This window comes from Mobula hypostoma, chromosome 8, assembly GCF_963921235.1.
Source record: "Mobula hypostoma chromosome 8, sMobHyp1.1, whole genome shotgun sequence".
NCBI classification, from domain to species: Eukaryota; Metazoa; Chordata; class Chondrichthyes; order Myliobatiformes; family Myliobatidae; genus Mobula; species Mobula hypostoma.
The window spans coordinates 130,112,749-130,138,158 of record NC_086104.1 but is presented as its reverse complement, the minus strand read 5'-3'; the positions used below and the strand labels follow the sequence as shown (position 1 = coordinate 130,138,158).

General features: G+C 43.4%; 1 protein-coding gene across 1 annotated transcript in view; it reads right to left on the bottom strand.

Moving 5' to 3' along the window:
- Positions 1-25,410, bottom strand: part of zgc:152830 (uncharacterized protein LOC767682 homolog) — a 76,603-nt gene that overhangs the window by 42,217 nt on the left and 8,976 nt on the right. Inside the window, exons 2-3 of the mRNA XM_063056833.1 lie at positions 6,108-6,149; positions 2,216-2,312 (exon numbers count right to left, since the gene is read on the bottom strand). Coding sequence (XP_062912903.1) covers positions 2,216-2,312; positions 6,108-6,149 — 139 coding nt within the window. The remainder of the gene's footprint in view (positions 1-2,215; positions 2,313-6,107; positions 6,150-25,410) is intronic.

The following is a 25,410-nucleotide window of genomic DNA, read 5'->3' as shown; positions in this document are numbered from 1 at the left end:
TTCTTCCCATTATCCCTTAAATTGACCTTTCATTTAAGGAGAAATTAACATACCAGCATGAACATGCAAAAGACATACTAAAACATCTGGTCATGACTGAAGGACCTGTGAGGGAGTAGCTCTAGTCACTGTACTACAAAACAGCTTCTAGCTTCTCTTATTCCCACAAAAACAATCATTCCTTGACCACTGATAGTTACCATTCGCAACCAACCTTATTTATATTCATTCTGATAAATCATCAGTTTTAATGGATTTGAAATCTAACTCACCTCCCAAACTCCAGCCTCTTGCTCTAAATCTTATGCAATCTATACTCATACAATGCTAGCCTCGTGTATCACATTTCAGTCATCCATTGTTAGCAGGCATTAGTCAGTCCAAAACCTAGAATTCACTCCCAAACTAATTTCTTTTCATACATAAAAGAGAGGCCTTATGGCTAATATTATCATGAAGTTTGGTCTTAGCTTGCTCAAGTTTAAGTACATACCTACAAGTCTGTGCTCCTTCCTCTACCCCCTCTTTCTTATGCTATTTCTTCCCCTTTCCACTCCAGTCCTGATGCTGGGCTGCAGCCCCAAATATCAACTGTTTATTCCCCGAGGCTGCCTGACCTGCTGAGTTCCTCCAGCATTTACAGAATCTCTTGTATTTATGGTTAAATCAACCATTTAGTACAGATGAAAATTTATGTACCTTTCTCCCTCAATGTCCATTCCACTGTAAGAACTGCACAAGTAAAACCTTCATCTGATAAGATAGGTCTAAATGTAAAGCCACACACACAAAATGCTGAAGGAACTCAGCAGGCCAGGGAGCATCTATAGAAAAGAGTAAACAGTTGACCTTCCTGGCCAAGACCCTTCATCGAGACTGGAAAGGAAAGAGAGAAATCAGAGCAAGGAGGTGGGGTAGGGGAGAAAGTAGTACAACGTGGAACATGAAAGAGTTGATTGATGAAAGAGGTAAAGGGTTGGGGGGGGCAGGAACCTGATAGGAGAGGGTAAAAGACCACGGAGGAAAGAAAAGTGGGAGAAGCACCAGAAGGAGGTGATGGGCAGATAAGGAGATAAAGTGAGAGGGATGGGAGAATGGGCGGGGGCGCATTACCGAAAGTTCGAGAAATCGATATTCATACCATCAGGTTGGAGGCTGCCCAGACAGAATATAAGGTGTGCTCCCCCAGCCTGAGTGTGGCCTCATCACGGCAGTAGACGAGCCCATGGTCTGGCGTGTTGGAATAGGAAGTAGAATTGAAATGTGTGGCCACCAGGAGATCCCGCTTTTTCTAGTGGACGAAACATAGGTGCTTGGCGAATCAGTCTCCGAATCTATGTAGGGTCTCACCGATATACAGGAGGCCACACCAAGAGCACCAGATGCAGTAGATGACCCCAAAAGACTCAATTATTTCCTTATCTGGAGGGACTGCCTGAGGCTCTGAATGGTAGGGAGGGAGGTGGTGTGGGGGCAGGTATAGCTCTTGTTCCACTTGCAAGGATAAGTACCAGGAGACAGATCGGTGCGGAGGGACAAATGGACAAGGGAGTCGCGTAGGGAGAGATCCCCATGGAAAGCAGAAAGTGGAAAAGATATGCTTAGTGGTGGTATCCCATTGGAGATAGTGGAAGCTACTTAGAATCATATGCTGGATGCAGAGGCTGGTAGTTTGGTAGGTGAGGACAAGGGGAACCCTATTCCTGATGGGGGTGCAGGTAGACTTGCGTGAAATAGAAGAGATGCGGGTGAGGGCAGCACTGATGGTGAAGCAAGGAATGCCCCTTTCTTTGAAGAACACCTGTTTAGTTCTGGAATGAATAGACTCATCCTGAGAACAGATGCAGCTGAGATGAAGAAACTGAGAGAAGGGGATGGCATTTTTTTTTTATACAAGTGACAGGGTGAGAAGTAGTATAGTCCAGGTAGCTGTGGGAATCAGTGGGTTTATAAAAGATTTCAGGAGATAAACTATCTCCAGAGATAGTGAGATCAAGAAAGAGGAGGGATACATCAGAAATAGACCAGGTAAATGTAAAGCGCTCTGCAGAGTCCATTACAGATGGTCTAACGCCAGATATTTTTTTTAAAAATTAACCCTAGAGCACTTTTGTCTGTAATCAGAAATAGTCACACTGACTTCAGCTCAGTCCTTTATTATAACTGCTGAAGTATCAATAGAAAATAATTTAAGGCTTGTATTAAGCATACTTACAGACTTATACTGGTTAAGTGCAGTCTTCAAACAAAGCAAATCTCCACAAAGTTTATCAATGGTATTTGTTACTAAGACAACACCATCAAATTGCCACCTGTTCACAGAAAAAAAACATCTATGGTCATTTGCACTTAGTATAAATAATGGTAATTTTAATTTGAGAATTTTCTCAACACCTAGTAAGCTGGACTTGTAGTTGCCGTGCAGGGCAAATATCACACAAGCACCAATCAGTTACTCAAATGAACATTCACAAGTTAGATGGCAAAAGCTGTACCACATTAAAGTCCAAGCAGCAAGTATAACAACTTCTTTCAGAAAACAATGACAGAAACATGAACTATGAAACATTTCTCCAATGATAGAAACATGAACCATTTACCCACTACTCCAATTAGTAACTGACACCAATCCCAATATGTTTCCTATAGGGGGGAAGTCTAGGACCAGAGGGCATAGACTTAGAATACAAGGACGTTCCTTTTGAACAAAGATGAGAAAGAATTTCTTTAGGCAGAGGGTGGCGAATCTGTGGAATTCTTTGCCACAGATGGTAGTGGAGGCCAAGTCATTGAGTATGTTTAGAAATAGATGTTGGAGCAAGAAGGCTGCGAGTGAACAGCTGATTTTTGGAGCCAAGGCAGTTTTTACCACTCGGGGTAAAAGAGAGGCAAGACTGCACAGGCGTGTGACGTCAGCCAATAGAGCACGAAAGGTTTAAAAGGCAAGGAATCTTCAACGGTTTTTGATTCCGAGCAAGAAGGCTGTGAGTGAATGGCTGATTTTTCGGAGCCAAGACAGTTTTTACCACTTGGGGTAAAAGAGAGGCAAGACTGCGCAGGCGCGTGACATCAGCCAGTAGAGCGCGAAAGGTTTAAAAAGACCGCCATATCCAGAGGGCAGCAGAGTGATAGGGCTTTGGCTCAACAGGCTTAGGCAGTAATGAGACGGGGCGAGGTAGGTTTACCAGTGTTATTTGCAGACAGGAGGAAGTATGTGTGTGAGGCCAGTTATCTGTGCTCGGTGTCAGATGTGGGAAGTCCTGGAGTCTCCTAGCCTCCCGGACGGCTATATCTGCACCAGGTGTGTCGAGCTGCAGCTCCTAAGGGACCGAGTTAGGGAACTGGAGATGCAGCTCAATGACCTTCACCTGGTCAGGGAGAGCGAGGAGGTGATAGAAAGGAGTATAGGCAGGTGGTCACACCTGGGCTACGGGAGACAGATAAATGGGTCACAGTCAGGAGGGGAAGGGGAAGACTTAAGTACTAGAGAGTACCCCTGTGGCTGTACTCCTTGACAAAAAGTACTCCTTTTTGAGTATTGTTGGGGGGGACAGCCTACCTGGGGGAAGCGACAGTGGCCGTGCCTCTTCAACCAATGCCCTGTGGCTCAGAAGGGTAGGGAAAGGAAGAAGGCGGCAGTAGTGATAGGGGACTCTATAGTTAGGGGGTCAGACAGGCGATTCTGTGGACACAGGAAAGAAACTAGGATTCCAAGGGGTCCTTACCGGGCTTAGGTACAACTGTGGTCAGGGCTGTGTTTAGATCTCTATGGAAAGTGCCATTTCCAAAAACATAATTTAATGTTTCTAACCATACTGGTCCAAGAACATCCCAAAGTGCTAGGTAAAGTTCCACAGGTATGCCATCTATACCTGGCGTACGGCCCTTATTTGTGGCTTTGACTGCTTTTAAGTAGCTCATCCAGTGTAATAGGAAAGTCCTCTAATGACAACGTAGGGAGGTCTAATCCACTAAAAAAAAATCTGAAGTCATTCTCAGAAGGAACTGAGCCACTTGTATACAGTTCTTTAAAGTAATTCTTGAATGTCTTGTTTATTTCCTCTGTTGAAGATACTACTCCAGTACTGGTATAGACCTTTTAGCTTCCTGTTGTTTGAGCGTTAGTGCTAAAAGATGGCTCGGTCTGCTGCCTTCTGCATAAACACAAAATAATCTGCTGATGCTGGGATCAAGGCAACACTTACAGTATGCTGGAGGAACTCAGCAGGTCGGGCAGCATCAGTGGAACACCTCCATTCCACCCACCACAAGGATCTACAGACAGGATCTCCCAGTAGCCACCCACTTCAACTCTGCTTCCCATTCCCATTCAGACATGTCCATACATGGCCTCCTCTACTGCCATGATGAGGCTAAACTCAGGTTGGAGGAGCAACACCTCATATACCGTCTAGGTAGTCTCCAGCCCCTTGGTATGAACATAGAATTCTCCAACTTCCAGTAATTCCCTCCTCCTCCCTTCCTCTATCCCTATTTCACTCTGCCCCCTCCCCCAGCTGCCTATAACCTCCCTCATGGTTCCGCCTCCTTCTTCTACTACCCATTGTTTTCCTGCCTATGACGTCGATGCTTCCCCTCCCCCACCCCTTTGTCTTTCAAATTACTGGTCTTTCAACTGAACCTACAAGCATTCTTCAAATCCTTCCCCCTCCTTCATTCTTCAGTCCTGACGAAGGGTTCCGGCCTGAAACGTCGACTCATCGTTTCCACTGATGCTGCCCGACCTGCAGAGTTCCTCCAGCGTACTGTAAATGTTGCCTTCTGCATAATACTTATGTTTGGTTATATGGATCATATATTCTGCCCTGCTTCTTAATAAATCATTTAATTCTGCTTGTTTTGTTTTGAGCTAGTTTTCTTTTGTTATGGTGTATATCCTTTTGAGATTATTCTCCAAAGCCCTACATAAAATCTAATGTCATTGTATTCACCGAATTGTGGCCCAGCCAACATCCGTAAATCAGTACTTAAAAAGTATTGAACACATTTAAACCCATAACTAGCAGGATAAACCTGTGCAGAAATCTTTCTCAATATGCACACACATTTGCAGTGATTTATTTCAGCATTGTTTCCCCTCTTGGGAACCATTTGCAACCGACATCCAAAGATCTGGAAGATTAACGAACCCACTGCAGCATTTAAAAATAACCTGCTCTCATCTATATGCAACCTGGTTAAGCTCAGATAACTAGACACTTATCTTGAGGGAAATGCCTGAGGGAAAGGTAATAAATGTCATAAGAATTTCAATAAGAACTTCCGGTAAGATGGCAATGTGTTCAGACGCAGCGGCCTCTCGGGGGTCAACCAAAGGTGTTTTTGTAATTTTTTTTTTAAAAAGACATCTTTTTTTTAAAAAAATGATCGCAAGACAATGCTAGATGTCAAGAACTTCAAGTACTGCAGGTCTATCCCATCAGTGAGCTGCTCATTGGCGAAGGAGCTGGACTTATGTGGACTATGTTACTGCCTGCTACAGAAAAGGCATCAGAGTTGGTGTGCGAAAGCAGTGAGCAGACGAACAGTGAGCGATTGTCTTGAAAGTTTCTCTTGCGATCCAAGATCCTGTTGGACATTGATAATGTAAAATGCTACAAGTCCACTTCTCTTGTTTATTGGCGGGACAGACAGCGGGGGAGTTGCATGGCCTGGACTATAGCGCAGCCGAGGGCTCAAGCATCAGGCTTGCCCATAGCAGCAGGTCAGACCTGGAGCTGCCAGAGGCGGTGTAGGGCAGCAGCCATGCTAGGTTAGGGGCTGGCCCCTCCCGTCACTGCTACCATCCAGTGTTCGATCCATGGAAGGGAAGATGCATGATCATCTGCAGACTGCTGGAAACTCCTTATTCTTGCTGACAACACCAAAATACAGGACATGTCATTCAGGGACTTGGGCTAATTTTTTCGTGTTTACTTGTTGTCTGTATACGTGCAGGATGTGGCTCGTGCTTTGTATGATTGTTGGAAATGTGTTTTGCACCTTGGCCCTGGAAGAACACTTTTATTTGACTATATTCATGAAAAGTTGTATGATAATTAAACTTATTACTATTGAGCAAAAGTCAAGAACAATATTATACTCACTGGTTGCTTTGCAATTGAGTTGTGGGGACAACTTCTGGCAGTCTGTAAGATACAATTGAAATAAAAGTTAGCATAATGTCAAGGACCATGCTTAGAGGACCAACAAAATCTTCAAATTTCAACCTCGCCCATGACAAAACACAAACAAGGATGAAAAGAGCAGAACAATTGACATTGCTATTACTTCATTTATTATGGTAGAGGCAGTCTAGTCATTTGAAATCAAGGTATTGTACAAAATTGGATATTTTTCTCTTGATTGTTGCTGCAACAGCACTTGGAGCAGTCGAGTATCAAAATGAAACATTAAGTGAAATAACTTTACATACAAAAGAGTTTTTCAACTCTGCTGGAAAAAGGGAACAGCCATGGTTGCTGCATCATTCAACAAATTCAGGGGCGATTTTTTACCACTGCACCACTTTTATTCACTAACTCCACGCCCTTTATGTCCAAAATAGTCTTGAATGCATCCACCAACTGCCCCTACTGGTCAAGAAGAGAAGTTCAAGGTCCATTACACTCTGCACTGAATTGCCAATTCCTTATTATGGGATTAGCATTTGGCTTGAATCATCCAGCTGTGTGGGGGGGGGGGTGGAGAGAGAAAATCAACTCTGTATCTGCATCATTTTATACACTGCAACATATTCAATATAAATTCAATAGAATTATGGTTGATCATTTATGTCAACCACACTTTTGCAGTATCCTCAGATCAATGAACTAATCGATCATTTTCTTGAATATAATCTGTATTCTCCAACACCCACAGAGTCATTGAACACCTCAGCAAAGAAACAGGTGTTTTGGTCCATCCAGTTTATGCTGAACCATTAAACTGCCATGTCCCTTCGGCCTGCACCCGGACCATAAAACCCCGCCCATCTATGTACCTATCCAAATATCTCTTTGATGTTGAATTTGATCCTGGATCCACCACTTGCCCTGGCGGCTCATTCCACACTCAGCACCCCAAGTGAAGTGCCCCTTCATGATACCATTTCACCTTTCACTCTTAAGCCACGATCTCTAGTTGTCAAACCCAAAGTCAGTGATGGGTCTCATCAGCAAGAATGATGAGTCAGCATACAGAGAGGAGGTGCAGCAGCTAACAGACTGGTGCAGAGCCAACAAACTGTCTCTGAATGTCAACAAAACAAAAGAGATGGTTGTTGACTTCAGAACACGGAGTGACCACTCTCCGCTGAACATCCATGACTCCTCCATAGAGATCGTTAAGAGCACCAAATTTCTTGGTGTTCACCTGGCAGAGAATCTCACCTGGTCCCTCAACACCAGCTCCATAGCAAAGAAAGCCCAGCAGTGTCTCTACTTTCTGCGAAGGTTGAGAAAAGTCCATCTCCCACCCCCATCCTCACCACATTCTAGAGGTTATATTGAGAGCATCCTGAGCAGTTGCATCACTGCCTGGTTCGGAAATTGCACCATCTTGGATTACAAGACCCTGCAGTGGATAGTGAGGTCAGCTGAGAAGATCATCGGGGTCTCTCTTCCCACCATCACAGACATTTACACCACACGCTGCATCCGCAAAGCAAACAGCATTATGAAGGACCCCACGCACCCCTCATATAAACTCTTCTCCCTCCTGCCATCCGGAAAAAAGCACCTTTAGCATTCGGGTTCTCATGACCAGACTATGTAACAGTTTCTTCCCCCAAGCCATCAGACTCCTCAATACCCAGAGCCTGGCTTGACACCAACCTACTGCCCTCTACTGTGCCTACTGTCTTGTTTATTATGTATTGTAGTGCCTGCACTGTTTTGTGCACTTTATGCAGTCCTGGATAGGTCTGTAGTCTAGTGTAGTTTTTGTGTTTTTTTCTTACGTAGTTCAGTGTAGTTTTTGTATTGTTTCATGTAGCACCATGGTCCTGGAAAATGTTGTCTCATTTTTACTATGTTCTGTAGCAGCAGTTATGGTTGAAATGACAATAAAAAGTGACTTGACTTGAAAAGCTTACTTGTAATTACCTATATATACACAAACACACACCCCTCAATTTTGTATAACTATCAAATGTCCCCTCAATCTTCTATATTTTAGGGGAATAAAGTCCCAACCTCTTATTTATTGAGATACAGTGCAGAATATGCCCTGTCACTTCAAGCCGTGCCGCACAGCAATCCCCCAATTTAATCGTAACCTAATCACAGGACAAATTACAATGACCAATTAACCTACTAACCAGTACGTCTTTGGACTGTTGCAGGAAACTGGAGCATCCGGAGGAAACCCATGCAGTCACGGGAGAACGTACAAATTCTTTAGGAGGCAGCGGAGAGAATTGAAACAAGGTCGCCTAAAGCATTGTGTAAACAACTATGCTAACCTACTCAAACTTTCCCTGCAACTCAGGTCTTGGCGTCCCGGCAACTTTGTAAATTTTCTTTGCGCTCTTTCATCCTTATTTATATGTTCCCTGTAAGCAGGTGACCAAAACTGGAGAAAATATTCCAAATTAAGCATTACCAAAGTCTTATTTATCCACCCTAATTTGACTCGAAAGCAAACACCTTCTACTGGAATCTCTATAGGGTCCATGACCCTGCTGCTGCATTCCCTCACATCTATGGACTGTGTCCATCTCCTGAGTCATTACAGATGCAAAGCATCCATTTATGATCTCCTCCATCTCTTTTGGCTCCACACATAAGATTACCACTTTGATCTTCTAGTGGGCCAACTTTATCCCTTGCTTTTTGCTCTTAATATATCTAAGCCCTTAAAATTCTTCTTCACCTTGTCAGCTATAGCAATCTCATGTCTTCCTTTAGCCCTTCTGATTTTCTTAAGTGTTCTGTTGTATTTCTTATACTCTCCAACTACTTCATTTGTTCCTACCTTCCTGTACCTGCTATGCACCTTTTTCTTAACCAGTGCCTCAATATCTCCCAAAAACCAAGGTTCCCTAAACCTGTTATCCTTGCCTTTTATTCTGGCATGAACATAGAAACTAAGTACTCCCAAAATATAATTTTTGTTGGCCTCCCACTTACCAAGTAATCCTTTGCCAGAAAATGGCCTGTCAAAATCCACACTTGTCAGACCGTTTCTGATACCATCAAAATCGGCCTTTCTCCAATTTAGAACCTCAACCTGAGGACCAGACCTAACCTTTTCCATCATTACTTTGAAACTAATGGCACTATGATCTCTAGATGCAAAGTGTTCCCTTGCACAAACTTCTGTCTCCTGCCCTGTCTCATTCCCTCATTGGAGATCTAGTATTGCACTCTCTCTCACTGGGAATTCTATGTATTAATTAAGAAAGCTTTCCTGAACACATTTGACAAACTCTTCCCCACTGAGCCCTTTTACAGTATGGGGGCCCCAGTCAATGTGGAAAATTAAAATCACCTAATATCACAACCTTCTGTTTCTTGCAACAATCTGCAATCTCTCTACAAATCGAAACTCTGCAAACTGTTGGATGATCTATAGTATAATCCCTTTAACGTGATCGTACCTTTCTTATTCCTCACTTCTATCCACGTAGCTTCAATGGATGAGCTCTCCAGTGTGTCATGATGAGCACTGCCATGATATTTTTCCTGTCTAGCAATGCTGCCCACCCACCCCTTTTAATCCCTCCAGCTCTATCTTATTTAAAACAATAGAACCTTGGAACATTGAGCTGGCAAGTCCTACCCCTCCTGCAACCAAGTCTTACTAATGGCTACAATGTTTAATTCCATGCTCTAAGCACACCCACCTTTCCTACAATACTCCTTACATTGAAATGAACACAATTTAGCGCATTCGCCTCATCTTGCTTGACCTTTCGATTCTTGACTTGGTGTGTAGGCTTAAGAACATCTTCATCCACAAACACTCTACTATCTGTTTGGTGCTCTGGTTCCCATACCACTGTAACTTTAGTTTAAACAACCCCAACCCCCCCCCCCAACCCTATGCCACACCAAGAAGCCTTCCTGATATGATATTTGTCTCACTCCAGAACAAGTGCAAACTGTCCCTTTTATACAGGTCCCACCTTCCCTGGAAGAGAGCCCAGTGATCCAAAACCTGAAGCACTCCCTCCTGTACTAACTGCTTAAACACACGTTAAACTGTATGATTTTCCTGTTTCTGGTCGCATTAACACACGGCATGGGTAGCTATCCTAATATAACTTAACACCCATCTCCCTGAACTCACTTTGCAGGACCTCGTCACCCATCCTACCCACGTGATCGGTACTGGCATGAACCATGACCTCTGGCTGATCATCCTCCTACTTAAGAACGCTGTGGACTTGATCCAAGAAGTCCCTGACTTTGGCACCCAGGAGGTAAGAAGCCATCTGAGAATCACATTTGTGTCTACAGATCCTCTCCTCTCTCCCCCAACCCCCCTTCTGAGCCCTAGAACCAGACTCAATGCCATAGACGTGACTGCTGTGGCTTTCCTCTGATAGATCATTCCACCCAACAGTATTCAAAGTGGTATACTTGTTGTTGAGTGGTACAGCCACAGGAGTACTCTGCCTAATTCTTTCCTCCCTCCTGACAGTCACAGTTACTGGTGATGTGTAGCTTGGGTGTAACTACCTTCCTGTATAGTCTGTTTATTAAACTCTCAGCCTCCTGGATGAGCCAGAGTTCATCAGTTCCAGTTCAAACTCCTTAACATGGTCTGCTGGAAGCTGCAGCTAGATGTACTTCTTGTAGATGTAGTCTTCAGGGACACGCGAGGTCTTCATGCCTTCCCACAAGAGGAGCATTTCAGTATCCTGTCTGGCATCCCCACTGTTCTAAATGTGCAATAAGAAAGAATAAATAATGAAAAAAAATTTACCTACGACCTATGCCTCTTTTCAGGGAAGCCTTGATGAACCAAAGCCTCAACCGCCCACGCACAATAGCCGCTCCACTTAAACCTAGCTTTTTTTCTATTGAACGATGCCATGCTTAATTATGAATAATTCAATGTCTCCTGAGGACTGTGGTGTGCAAAATGTGTAGACTGCCCTTGCTCACTTCTTTTAATCACACACACACAAAGAATGGAGAAACTCAACAGATCAGGTAGCATCGAGGTTGGAAAATAGTGAATGTTTTGGGCCGAGATGTTTCATCAGGTCTAGAAGGGTTAGAATGAGAAACTGCAAGAGGTAGCTGCTAAGGTGACATCCTCATACAGTTCTCTTTATTATTGCACAGGTAGAGCACTGAAAATGCTGGAGCTGTTACTTTGAGAGGGGTTGACGTCAAGTCAAAGGGTTGCTTCTTGCCCATTTGTGACCTTTGGTGAATGCCAGGACTCAGTGAGGAGCACAAGCAACAATATGGTACGATGAAGATAGGTTTGTATATTTTTGTCTCTCTTTTCCCTCAAAGCTTTATACTTGTAGCAAGGGAGCTCAGCCCTGTGTCATGCTCCTTTTGGACTATCTGGGAACTCAGGGAGGCTGCCACATTCCACGGGCAGGAAGTGTCCAGCTGCCGCATCTGGCAGACTACATGACCGCCCTGGTGTTGTTCATGGTTCACCTTGCAGCATCCGTGATGCTGAGAACATTGTGGATAATAAATGTTAAGTGAGTTGGCCACACCACAGGGAAACATAGGAATAGGTGACCAACAGGCAGAGCAGTAGCAGGAAGTTAGTGCAGGAGACTCCTGAGCTGATATCCAACCCCAAAACACATACACACAACTTTGGATACTGTTGGGAGAGATGGCTCATCAGGAGAAGGCAGTAGTCCAAGATCATGGCACCACAGGAGGGCAGGAAACCAAGTGGCAGAGCTATCATGATAGGAGATTCTATGGTAAGGAGAATAGCAGTTTCTACGACCACAAATAGGACTCCCACTTGGTGTGCTACCTCCCAGGTGTAAGAATCAGGGATATCTCAGAGCAGCTGCAGGGAATTGTGGAAGGAGAGAATGACAGCCAGTTATCATTGCACATGTATATACCAACAATTTAGGAAAAAGTGGGAGGAGGTTTTGCCACTAGGGTTCCTAGAGATAAGTTAAGTCAGTGGTCCCCAACCACCGGGCCGCAAAGCATGTGCTACCGGGCAGCGAGGAAACGATATGATTTGGCAATATAAGTCAGCTGCACCTTTCCTCATTCCCTGTCATGCCCACTGTTGGAACTTGAATGTACGCGAGGTCATTACCTGCGTATCATCCGTGTCAGCGTGGGAAGAAGATCAACTCCTCGAGCTTGTAAATGATGGTGGGCTGAAAAGTATGTTTGACATAATATCTCTGCCGGCATTCTGGATCAAAGTCAAGGCTGAATATCCTGAGATAGCCACGAAAGCACTGAAAACGTTGCTTCCATTTCCAACATATCTCTGCGAAGTGGAGTTTTCTGCAATGAATGCAACGAAAACTAAATTGCGAAATAGACTGGACACAAGGAACCCACTTCGAGTATCGCTGTCTCCCATCACCCCTCGATGGCACCATCTTGTTGCAGGGAAACAAGCCCAGGGCTCCCAATGATTCAGCGATATTGGTGTGTTGCAATGATTTTATATGTTGATATGGAGAAAATATGCGCTGTGTGTTTAATATTAAATTCATTAAACCCTTTTAGAAATACCACTTATAAGTGACTTAGTTGACTTATCACCTATATTCTGGTCGTGATTAACAACCCCCCCCCCAACTGGTCGGCCGGTCCGCAAGAATATTGTCAATATCAAACCGGTCCGTGGTGCAAAAAAGGTTGGGGACCCCTGAAATAAGTAGAACTCCAATGTAATAACCCAGCGGTCCCCAACCACCGGGCCGGGGACCGGTACCGGGCCGTAAAGTACGTGCTACAGGGCCGCCAGGAAACGATACGAGTCAGCTGCAATTTTCCTCATTCCCTGTCATGCACTGTTGAACCTGAACAGAGGGTTGCCAAATGTCCTGTATTAGCCGGGACATCCCGTATATTGGGCTAAATTGGTTTGCCCATACGGGACCGCCCTTGTCCTGTATTTCCCCCGCTAAGGTAGAGCGTTCCTATGAAACCTTTCGTGCTGAAATAGCGTAAAGCACAGAAGCAATTACCATTAATTTATATGGGAAAAATTTTTGAGCGTTCCCAGACCCAAAAAAAACTTACCAAATAACACATAAAACCTAAAATAACACTAACATATAGTAAAAGCAGGAATATGATAAATACATAGCCTATATAAAGTAGAAATAATGTATGTACAGTATAGTTGGGAAGATCAAGCCAAAACCGATTTGGTCATAGTCATTTACCCCAACTTTCCTGGGGTAAACACAAGTGTCCCGGGATTTGACTGCTACTTTTGTCCCCTATTTGGGAGTGAGAAAGTTGGCAACCCTAACTGTAAAAGACATGTTGAGGTGAGTTTAACCCTACTTGAACACCCCCCCCCCCCACCCCCGGGTCAGCCGGTCCACAAGAATATTGTCAATATTAAACCAGTCTGCAGTGCAAAAAAGGTTGGGGACCCCTGTTAAATAATCCCAGGATTGCTAACTCTGTCACATGTTAGTCAGAATAGGAATTGCAACAGTTATGATGAATATGTGGCTCAACTAGTGGTGCAGGAAGGGAAGGTTTCATGAACAGAACCTCACCTCGTTCTCTATTTCTATTTTTGCAACACACACACACACACACACACACACACACACACACAGTAGTTCATGCTTTTTCTATTATTTATTGCATGTTCTGCTGCCACAAAGACAACAAATTTCAAGACATATGCTGGTGATACTAAACCTGATTCTGAAGCATTGGAACTGGTTCCAGGGAGGTGGGACCAGTTCAGACTGAACAGTCTGCACCTGGGCAGGACAGGGATCAGTATCCCTAGCGGAATTGTTTGCTAGTGCTGTTGAGAGGGCTTAAAATAATACAGCAGGGGGATGGGAAGTCAAGAAGAAAGAAGGGAAAACTGTGAAAACACCAGAACAAGAATGTTATAAAAGAGAAAAGCCACAGGGGACTACAGAAAAATCAAATGCAAAGGACACAGGTCACTGGATTCTAAAAGGACAAACAGCATAAGGGCACTATCTAAATGCCTCTGATATTTGATACAAGGTCAGTGAATTTGTGGGATAAATCAGTACAAAGGGATAGGCAGGAAGGTAAGGGAGGGAGAATAGCACTCTTTCAAGCATTCTGCAAGGGAGCAGAATGCTCGAGTCTATCTGGGTAGAAGATTAGGAATAATAAGGGAGGGGTGGGGGAGAAATCACTAGTAGGAGTATAGTAGCACAGGCAATAAACCAAGATATATCAAATGTATTTAAGAATGAAATGGCAGTTGTCATAGGGACTAACTTGAGCACAGATTAGGTGCCATCTTAGATCTGGTCCTGTGTAATGAGACAGATAAAATTAAATGATTTTGCAGTTAGAAATCCTCTTGGAAAGAGTAATCACAATATGATTGAATTGCTCAAAAAAATGGAAGGTGCCATCTACTCAAACCAGAGATTAATATCTAAACTAGGGAGACTAGAACAGGATGAGGGAGAAACTGGCTAGCGTAGAGTGGACTATCAGGTGGGACAGTTGAGGAACAGTGGAAGACTTTCGGTCAGGCTATCACCATGCTCAGTAAAAGTATAGAGAACCAGCCTTGCACAACTAGGGAATAAAAGGCATCAAGCTAAAAGCTCATGTCTACAAAGTTGCCAAGAGCAGCTGGTAACTGGAAGATCGGGAAAACCTTAAAAACCAAAGAACCACTAAGTAAGCAACAACGGAAAAGAGATTATGAAAGTAAGCTAGCACGAATCTTAAAACAGTGATTTTTTTTTAATATAATTGTGTAAGGTGGTGATGAATGTAGGTCCCTTTGTGATTACATCGGATTCACTGTCTGCATAGCCCTCAAATGAAAAGGAGATTTTAAGCCCTATCCAATATAGATTGCATGAGTACCCTCATGATAGGGAGGGTTTACTGCATCAACCTACTCTTCAAAGACCAGCTTACTTCCCTAATTAGTCTCCGCAGCAAAGTCTAGCTGCCAATAGTGGTGAGTTCCCCCCCCACCGCACCAAGGAGGAGACATTTCCAGCTAAGTAGTTTAAACACAGTATTTTATCTTTAATGATACCTGTTTAAATTTAGACAAATCTGATGAATTCTGATTTAAAAATGATCTCCAAATTACAAGAAGTTTTATAAGCTACAAAGGATTTCAAAGCACAGGTACGATTCTTACAAACCAAAATAACCTACCAAAGAGCTGCAAGTGAACAAACCAAAGAATATAGAATGAATTCTAATTCTTCTTTGTCACCCTGTCTGTCATTCGCTTTGTCATTCCTAACAACCCCCAATGCTTTCTAACATTTATATTGTTTTGCTATTAGTTGATATTGTATGTAATGTTTTTCAGATACTTTTGCTTGTACAAAGAAATTCATACAAATGGTCTAAAGTCTTCTGGGGACAGAAATCTCAGACGCCCAAACTTAATGCTGTGAAGGCTGACTCTCTGAGAACACAAATATCCCAACTACTGGTTGATCATATCCGTGTTTAGTGTGCTAAAGGGACAAAATCAGTCTGGTCTGCAAGCTTTCTTGAACTTCACCACAATGATGCAAATACACGGGGTGATTGATAAGTTCGTGGCCTAAGGTAGAAGGAGTTCATTTTAGAAAACCTAGCACATTTATTTTTCTACATAGTCAACTCCTACATGTACACACTTAGTCCAGCAGTCGTGGAGCATACGGATACCTTCTTTGTAGAAGTGGTCCACCACAGGGGTGATTGATAAATTTGTGGCCTAAGGTGGAAGGAGATGAGTTATTAAGCTCAAACTTTCTGCATTATCACTCAGAGTTGAACTGCACGTGCATGTAATGAGAGCATCTTGGACCTCCAGGTGGTCCACAGCAGGGGTGATTGATAAGTTCGTGGCCTAAGGTCGGAGATAAGTTATACAGCTCTCATTATATGCATGTGTAGTTCAACTCTGAGTGAAAATGCAGAAAGTTTGAAGTTTCTCCTCATCTATCATTTATATTGTATCATTTCTTAATGCATGCATTACTAAATGACAATAAAGGAGGACTGCGTGTCCTCTCCTTCAGGCCACAAACTTATCAATCACCCCTGCTGTGGACCAGTTCTGGAGGTCCAAGACACCGACTTCTACAAAGAAGGGATCCGTATGCTCTGTGACCGCTGGACTAAGTGTGTGAACGTAGGAAAAGTAAATGTGCTAGGTTTTCTAAAATTGACTCCGTTTACCTTAGGCCACGAATTTATCAATCACCCCTCGTAACTTGGCCCAGTGTTGTTTGATTTGATGCAGGACAATTATCATTTAATCTTTCATCGATTAAACTTGGGCCTACTAGACCTCACTGTTTACTTATTTACAAGTTGAGCAAGGAATATTGTTCAGAAGTTTAACTGTCACAAGCAACACCAACACTTTGCAAAGATCATGTTGCTGAGTCAGAAAGCTAAGATTAGCAATTACCCTCTTGGGCCTGGAAAGTTAATATCCATTACACCCTGGGAGATGAGAAGGAACATATGCTCATACGTACAATGAAAAGCCTGCTTTGCATAGTGTTTATATAAATCAAATTATTACACAGCGCATTGAGCTAATAAGGCCTTGAGCCTGGTGGTATGTGCTTTCAGGCTTTTCTATCTTCTGCCTGATGGAAGAGGGAAGAAGAGAGAAATCTCCAGGGTAGCTTGGGTCTTTGACAATCATCATCATAGTTTGTCACACCAGACAGCCAGCCACTCTGTTGTTGTTTGGTTGATGTTGAGCAGGTCAGTGTCAGCTAAATCAGGTGAGAGTGGGCAGTTGCGCAGAACGTGTTTAACGATCTCCACCCTTTCACCACACTCACAGGATTTTCTGGTCTTTAAACCCCACTTCACCATATTGTCTCCCGTCCTACAAACTCCTGCTTCTCGCTCTGTTGAGAGTGCACCACTTCCGTCTGTCAAGATGAGAGTTTAGCTTTTTTAGCTTTGACAATGCTGGTTGTTTTACCGAGGCAATGGCCCTCCCCATTTCTCATTGCTACATCAAGGTGAAGGTAAAGGTGCCTGATGAGACACTTCAGGCTATTCTTAGAAACAGCTTTTTCCCTTTCACCATCAGATTTCTGAATGAACAAGAAACCAGGTACACTATCTCATCATTTTCTTTACTTTTTTACATGTGTACACACACACAAATTTATTAACATAATTTATAGTTCTCCTTTTATTATGTATTGTGATCTACCAAGCAACAAATTTCACGACATATGCCACTGATATTAAATCGGATTCTGAGAGACACAGTGTAAGGCTGGTTTCCATGATGTGCTGTGTGCACAACTCTGTGGTCACGTGCAGAGCAACTGCCATACTAAGCCAGTATGTATCCAGAGACAATGCACTGAAGAAAACTGATGAGACCACAAGGATATGCCAAGTTTCTGTACTCTCCTGAGGAAGTAGAGGCATTGGTGAGCCTTCTTGGCTGTGACATCAACATGGTTGGATCATGACAGCTTATTAATGTTCAAATCTGGGAACTGAAAGCTCTCAATTCTCGCAACACAATTGATGTGAACAAGAGCACGTGCACAGCTCTCCTTTCTGAATTCACTGACCAGCTCTTTTATTTGGTTAAAATTGAGGGAAAGGTGGTTGTCATGACACCATGTCACTAAACTCTCCCTCCTTCCTGTACTCCAATTCATTATTTGAGACACTGCCCACTACAGTGGTATAATTTGTTCAGATTAATTGTGGTGGAGGTATTGCTGTCTATCCTTGCTGACTGAGTCTGCTGGTCAGAAAGTCAAGGTTCCAGTTACAGAGGGAGGCATTAAATTAACTCCCAGGTTTTGGAGTGTGGTGATAGGTTTGCTTGGATTAATAGTATTGAAGCTATAGTCAATAAACAATGGGGAATTAATATTGGATAATGTGAAAGTGGTCAAGGCCTTGAATGACTTTTGTGTCACAATGGAAAACATCACAAAGAGAAATGATGATGAGAAGGAAGGTGAAGATCGCTGTCACTGAACATGTACTGATGAACTAAGTAGTGAGTCTAAATGTAGACAAGTCCTGATGGAATGCAACCAGGGGAACAAAGGAATGGTGGAAATTATAGCAGAATCATTTGTGATAGTTTACCAAAATTCTCTGGGCATATCCCTGCAGATTGGAAGACAGTAAATGTCACACCACTGCTTACTAAAAAAAAGATGCTGACAAAAGACATAACTATAGGCCAGATAGTCAGGAAAATGTTTGAATATATCCTTAAGGAAGAAATAGTGAGATATCTGGATAGAAGTGGTATCATTAGGCAAACAGCATGGATTCATGAAGGGCTTGTACTGCTTGACAAACTTACTGGAGTAATCTCTGGATTGCTGCCTGTGCCATGCACCAGTGAGGGTAAAAACAAAATTAGGAAAATTTAGGAGATGAATGTGTGGCTGAAGAATTGAGTACAGGGGGCAGGGTTCCAAATCAGGAGGGGAGGAGATGATGGCGGCGTGACGCAGCACGTGCGGCCGCTCCGAAATGATATTGTATTTGTAAGTAGGTACCGTGCATAATCCTGATTTGATGGAGACAGACGCGAGAAGCACGGAGGAACATCTGGACAAACATCTGAAATGTCCGCTTCGCTGCCACTGTGCGATCAAGAATCTCCGGAGGGGAAGGCCCCAAATCCTCGGCTTTGCCTATTGCCTGTTGCCAGGGCTGGGGTCAAAGTGCTCAGCAAAGATGGCGCTCGGTGTCGGAGGGCTAGTCGGAGGCTCAAAGTTTTCGGACGGACTCAGAGTCAGCTGTGGTCGGGTGCTTCCAGGGCGCTACATCGGCAAGTTTGCTGCGCTGGAAGCTCATGGCAGGGAGAGTTTTTCTTCCTTCTACTGTCTGCGTGAGATGATGGGACTTTCGAGAGACTTTGAGACTTTTTTTACCGTGCCCTTGGTCTGTTCTTTATCAAATTATGGTATTGCTGTGCACTGTTGTAACTACATGTTATAATTATGTGGTTTTCATCAGTTTTTCAGTCTTGGTTTGTCTTGTGTTTCTGTGATATCATTCTGGAGGAACATTGTATCATTTCTTAATGCATGCATTACTAAATGACAATAAAAGAGGACTGTGTGTCCTCATAATCTAATCTAATCTAAGGGTTTCAAATTTGTGGATCATTGGAATCTCTTCAGGAGAAAGTATAACATGTACAAAAAGGACGGGTTACACCTGAACTTGAGGGGGACCATATCCTTGCAGGTAGATTTGCTAGAGCTGTTGGGAAGGTTTAAAACTAGTTTGGCAGATGAATTGCAAATACGTAATAGGACAGAAGGTGAGGCAGTAGTGACTGTGAGGAAATTGAAATCAGTGAGGTACATCTATTTGAATGCAGGTATCAGGAACAAAGGAGATAAAGCATGAATCAGTACATGGAACTATAACATTGTAGCTATTACACAAGGACAGGAAAAGCCACTGGATATTCTTGGGTTTAAATGTATCAAAAGGGACAAGGGGATAAAAGAGGTGGGGGGATGAGGAATAATGTCCCAGCGGCAGAATGGGAGGACACCGTGGCGGGATTCTGTACTAAATCAATACAGGTGGAAGTTAGAAACAGAAAGGCAGCAACCACAATTGGGAATATAGTCATAGTCATACTATATTGATCCCGGGGGAAATTGGTTTTCGTTACAGTTGCACCATAAATAATTAAATAGTAATAAAACCATAATAGTTAAATAGTAATATGTAAATTATGCCAGGAAATAAATCTAGGACCAGCCTATTGGCTCAGGGTGTCTGACCCTCCAAGGGAGGAGTTGTAAAGTTTGATGGCCACAGGCAGGAATGACCTCCTAGGACGCTCTCAGTAGACCACACCCCACTGGACTCCAATAGCAACAGAGACACTGGGAACCACACTGAGAGGCAGATTTTGGAAAGGTGCAAAAAGTTTAAATGAGGTGTAATTTGTTAGGTGTGTCCATGAAGGATTCCTGACAATATATAGACAGACCAACTAGAGGAGAGGCTATATTGGATCTGGTACTAAGCAGATGGCACCGGTAAACCACAGCGATGTTCTGTGGGCTGTGGACTACTCTTCTAAATATACTTTTAAATATATCTCTTTCAAATTATTCTCACTGCAATTTGCAGCATGTAATTTCCCTCTAAACAATGTGCTCTTACATCAATTTAATGACCTACAGATTTCATGATCATCGGAGAGTCTCAGTTGATCAGGCAGGTACAGCACCTTTAGTGGATGAAGGTTTGAGGCCCGGGGGGGGGGGGGGTGCTGGTGGGCTCCAAGCCAAGCCAAAATGCAGAGGGACAAGGCCCTCTCCTCTGCCCAGCATCTTCTTTGCAAATGTGCATTTGCTGCAGAACAAAACTGAGGACCTGAGGCCAAGATTGTTGTATCGGAGGAATGAAGGAACTATTGTATTCTATGTTTGAGTGAAACTTGGCTGTCTTCAGCAAGTCAGATACAGTAGTCAAACCAGGGGGCTTTTCAATTTACCAAATGAACCAAATTGTTGACTTGGAAAAGCCAAAAGGCAGGGGTGTGCATTTTATGATAAACTCTCGGTGGTGCTCTGATGCAGCAGTTTTGTTGAACTCTGGTTCCCCCGAACTTGTACACCCAATGGTCAAATGTCATTCATTCTATTTACCCAAGGAGTTCTCCATAATCCTGACTACAGTCCACATACCACCAGTGGCCAACTATAATCAAGCACTTGAGATACTTGATGCAAGATGTCATCTCCAAACAAGAAACTGTCCATCCCAACACATTTTAAATCACAGTCAGGGACTTCAACCAGGCTTGTGTGAAGAAAGCCCTGCCCAATTACCATCAGCATATAACCTGTAGCATCAGAGGTCCCAATACATTAGACTACTGTTATACTAAGATAAGGAATGCATACCGTACCATGTCAAGACTACATTTCAGTAAATTTGATCACTTAGCTGTCCTTCTATCTGCATACAGTCAGAGATTAGAACAAAGAGGTGATCGTGGCAGACAAAGAACCAGCTATGGGTTTGCTTTGAGTCTCTGGACTGTGCCGTGTTCAAGATTTCATCTGTGGATCTGAATGTATACCCCATGGTTGTCGCAGAATTTATTAAAACATTTGCAGATGAGTGTGCCCCTACAAAATCAGTCTTCCCCAGTCAGAATCACCGGATGAACCATGAGATCCGCAATCTACTGAAAGCCAGATTAGAGGCATTCAAGTCTGGCGACCAAGAAAGTTACATGAGGTCTAGGTGCGATCTCTGGAAAGCCATCTTATGGGCAAAGAGGCAAGCCCGGACTAAACTTGAATCGAAGATGCTTGACAGTTGTAGCAGGGCTTGAATACTACCATCTATTATAAAGATAAATCAAGCAACGAAGGCGACAGCACAGCCTCACTTCTAGATGTGTTCAGTGCCTTCTGTGCTCACTTTCACCATCAAAACATGGAGGAATCATCACGAACTCCCACATCCCTAAATGATCCTATGATTTCAGTCTGAGGCTGACATGTGAGCAGCCTTCAGGGGGGTAAACCAATGAAAAGTATCCAGCCTAGATAGGATACCTGGCCCAGTAATAAAAACCTGTGCTGATCAACTGCCTGGAGTGTTCACTGAGTTCTTTAGCCTCTCCCTTCAGCAGGGATTGGACACGCTAGAGGCAGGAAACATGTTTCCGATATTGGGGGAGTCCAGAACCAGAGGCCACAATTTGAGAATAAGGGGTAGGCCATTTCGAATGGAGTTGAGGAAAAACTTTTTCATCCAGAGAGTTGTGGATCTGTGGAATGCTCTGCCTCAGAAGGCAGTGGAGGCCAATTCTCTGGATGCTTTCAAGAAAGAGTTAGATAGAGCGCTTAATGATAGCGGAGTCAAGGGATATGGGGAGAAGGCAGGAACGGGGTACTGATTGTGGATGATCAGCCATGATCACAGTGAATGGCGGTGCTGGCTCGAAGGGCCGAATGGTCTACTCCTGCACCTATTGTCTATTGTCCAAGGTACCCACATGCTTTAACAGGTTTCAATTATACCAGTACCCAAAGGAGCGTGATGACACACCTCAATGACTATCGCCCAGTTGCACTGACATCCACAGTGCTGGTGTTTTGAGAGGTTGGTGATGAAACATCAATTCCCGCCTCAGAAGCAACTTACAGCTACTCCATTTTGCCTGCCAGATCAACAGGTCACACCAGATGCCATCTCACTGGCTCTTCACTCAACCCTGGAGCATCAGGACAGCAAAGATGCATACATCAGGATGCTCTTTGTCAACTACAGTTCAGCATTCAATACCTTCAGCCCCGCAAAACTAATCAATAAGCTGGAAGGCCTTGGCCTCAATACCTCCTTGTGCAATTGGATTCTCGATTGCCTCATTTGCAGACCCAAGTCGGTTCGGATTGGCAACATCTCCTCCATAGTCTTCATCAGCACACGTGCTCAAGGCTGTGTGGTTAGACCCCGCTCTACTCACTTTATACTTAAGACTGTGTGGCTAAGCTCAACTCCAATGCCATATCCAAGTTTGCTGACAACACCAATGTAGTAGGCTGAAACAAAGGCGCTGATGAATCAGCATATAGGAGCAAGATTGAAAATCTGGCTGAGTGGTGCCATAACAACAACCTCTTACGACTCAAGATCAGTAAGACCAAGGAGCTGTTTTTTGACTTCAGAAGGAAATCAGAGGTCCATGAGCCTGTCCCCATCACAGGATTAGATGCAGACAGTCAGCAACATTAAATTCCTCGGTGTTATTATTTCAGAGGACCTGTCCTTGGCATAAGTGCAATTACAAAGAAAGCACAGCAGTGCCTCTACTTCCTTAGGAGTTTGCGAAGATTAGGCTTGTTATCTACAACTTCGACAAACTTTTGCAGGTGTGTAGTGGAGAGTATATCAACTGGTTGCATCACAGTCTGGTATGGAAACACCAATGCCCTTGAACAGAAGATCCTACAAGAAAAAAATGGATATGTCCCAGTCCATCAAAGGTAGAGCCCTCCCCACTATTGAGCACATTTCCAAGAAACAATATCATAGGAAAGCAGCAACTCTCATCAGGGACCCCCACTACCTAGGACATGTGCCCTCCTTTTCGGTGGTACAGGAGCCTCAGGACTCAAACCACCAGGTTGTAACAGTTTTTACCCTTCAACCATCAGGCTTTTGAACCAAAGGTGATGAGCTTCACTCATCTTCACTTGCCCCATCACTGAAATTTTCTCTCAAGCAAAGGACTCTTCATTTGATGTTGTTGATCTTTATTTTTCTTCTTTCTTTTTGTACAAACGTTTGTATTTGCACAATTTGGTGTGTGAACACCCAAGTTAGGCAGTCTTCCATTGATTCCATTATGATTAACATTCTATAGATTTACAGAGTATGTCCACAGGAAAATGAATCTCAGGGCTGTATATGGTGATACATATGTACTTTGATAATTAATTTACTTTGCTTTTAAGCAATTAACCTGGCCAGGTGACAGGTCTCCCAGGGGAGAACGTTCAGTGGGAACTCACCAACCTTTACTATAGTTTAGAGAGGGAGAAAAACAGACAGTATGGGGAATTTCAACTTGGAGAGGGGAACTGATGCTGCTAGGCAGGAACTTGGGCGCGTAAATTGTAAATGGGTGTACAAAACGAAATGCACAATAGAAACGTTGAGACTTTTTTTTAAAAAAACAGCACTATCATGGGGTACTGATTGGGTTTGTCCCATTGAGGCAGAGAAAGGACGGTTAAAGAAACCATGGTTAACAAGAGGTCTGGAGCCTCTAGTTAAGAGGAAGAAAGAAGCTTAAGATTTAGCAAGCTAGGATCAGAGAGGGCTCCAGAGGTTTACAAGGTAGCCAGGAAGGAGCTGAAGAATGGACTTAGGAGAGCTAGGAGGGGGCATGAGAAGGCCTAAGCAAGTAGGATTAAGGAAAACCCCAAGGCATTCTACACACGTGAAGAATAGGAAGATGAATAGTGAAGGTAGGACTGATCAGGGATAGAAGAGGAAATGTGCCCTTAATAAACAGATGATGGGGTGGGGGGGGGGGAGAGAGAAGAAAGAGGGCAAATGTTATTCCCTTGATCAAGAAATGGAGTAGTGATACCTTAGGAATTATAGACCTGTCAGTCTTACTGCAGTGGTAGACAAGTTATTGGAGAAGATTCTTAAAGACAGGACTTACAAACATAATCTTGTCAGGGATAGTCAGCATGACCTAGTGGGGGGGGGGGTGGGGGGAGGGGGCAAGTCAGCCTAACAAGCCTGATTGAATTCATAAGGATGTGATCAACCACACTGAGCAGTAGTTGCAGTGCACATGGATTTCAGTAAGGCATTTGATAAGGTTCCATGTGGTAGGCTCATTCAGAAAGTCAGGAAGCATGGAATCCAGGGAAACTCGGCTGCATTGATTCAGGAGGCAGATGATGACAGTAAATGGAGCTTATTCCGCCTGGCAGTTGGTGACAGGTGGTGCTGTTCTGCAGGGATCTGCTCTGGGGACCTCTGCTCTTTGTGATTTTTATAAGTGACTTGCATGAGGAAGTAGAAGTGTGGGTTAGGAAGTTTTCAGGTGACACGAAGGTTGGTAGAGTTGTGGATAGTAAAGAAGGTTGTAGTAGGTTACAATATGACAATGACAGAATGCAGAGCGAATCGTCCAATGGTACAGATTAGAAAGATTCAAGACATAATCTCACTGGGGTTCTATATTGTAGGGACAGCATTCTTATCCTTCAGTCCTTCTTAGGACAAGATACTTACTGTTTGATTTCCCGATTCAAGATTAACTTTGTTTTGTATGTACTTTCAAAGCATTTATTCAGTTTCAATACCTGAACAAAATGCATGCTGATTATTTCATTGAAATCAAAATTGCTCAAAGCCATTTCTCAATCATGAGTGTCAAGGATCCAATGCAGCACAAAAAAAAACCACAAGGAACACAATAATAATAATAAAAAGCACAATAAATATAAATATGCAAAAATACTGATTGTATGTCCATAAAGTAATGCTAGACACAGGACACAAGACACAAAATACTGGAGAAACTCAGCAGTCCAGAGAGTCTCTACGGAAAAGAATACTGTTGACATTTCAGGACAAGACCCTTCATCAGGACTGAAGGAAAACAAGTCATCGGAATAAGAAGGTAGTTATCCAAGATGAAGAACCACAAGGTGATCGGTGAAATCGGTGTGGCGGGGGGAGAGAGGGGTGAAGTAAAGAGCTGAGAAATTTATTG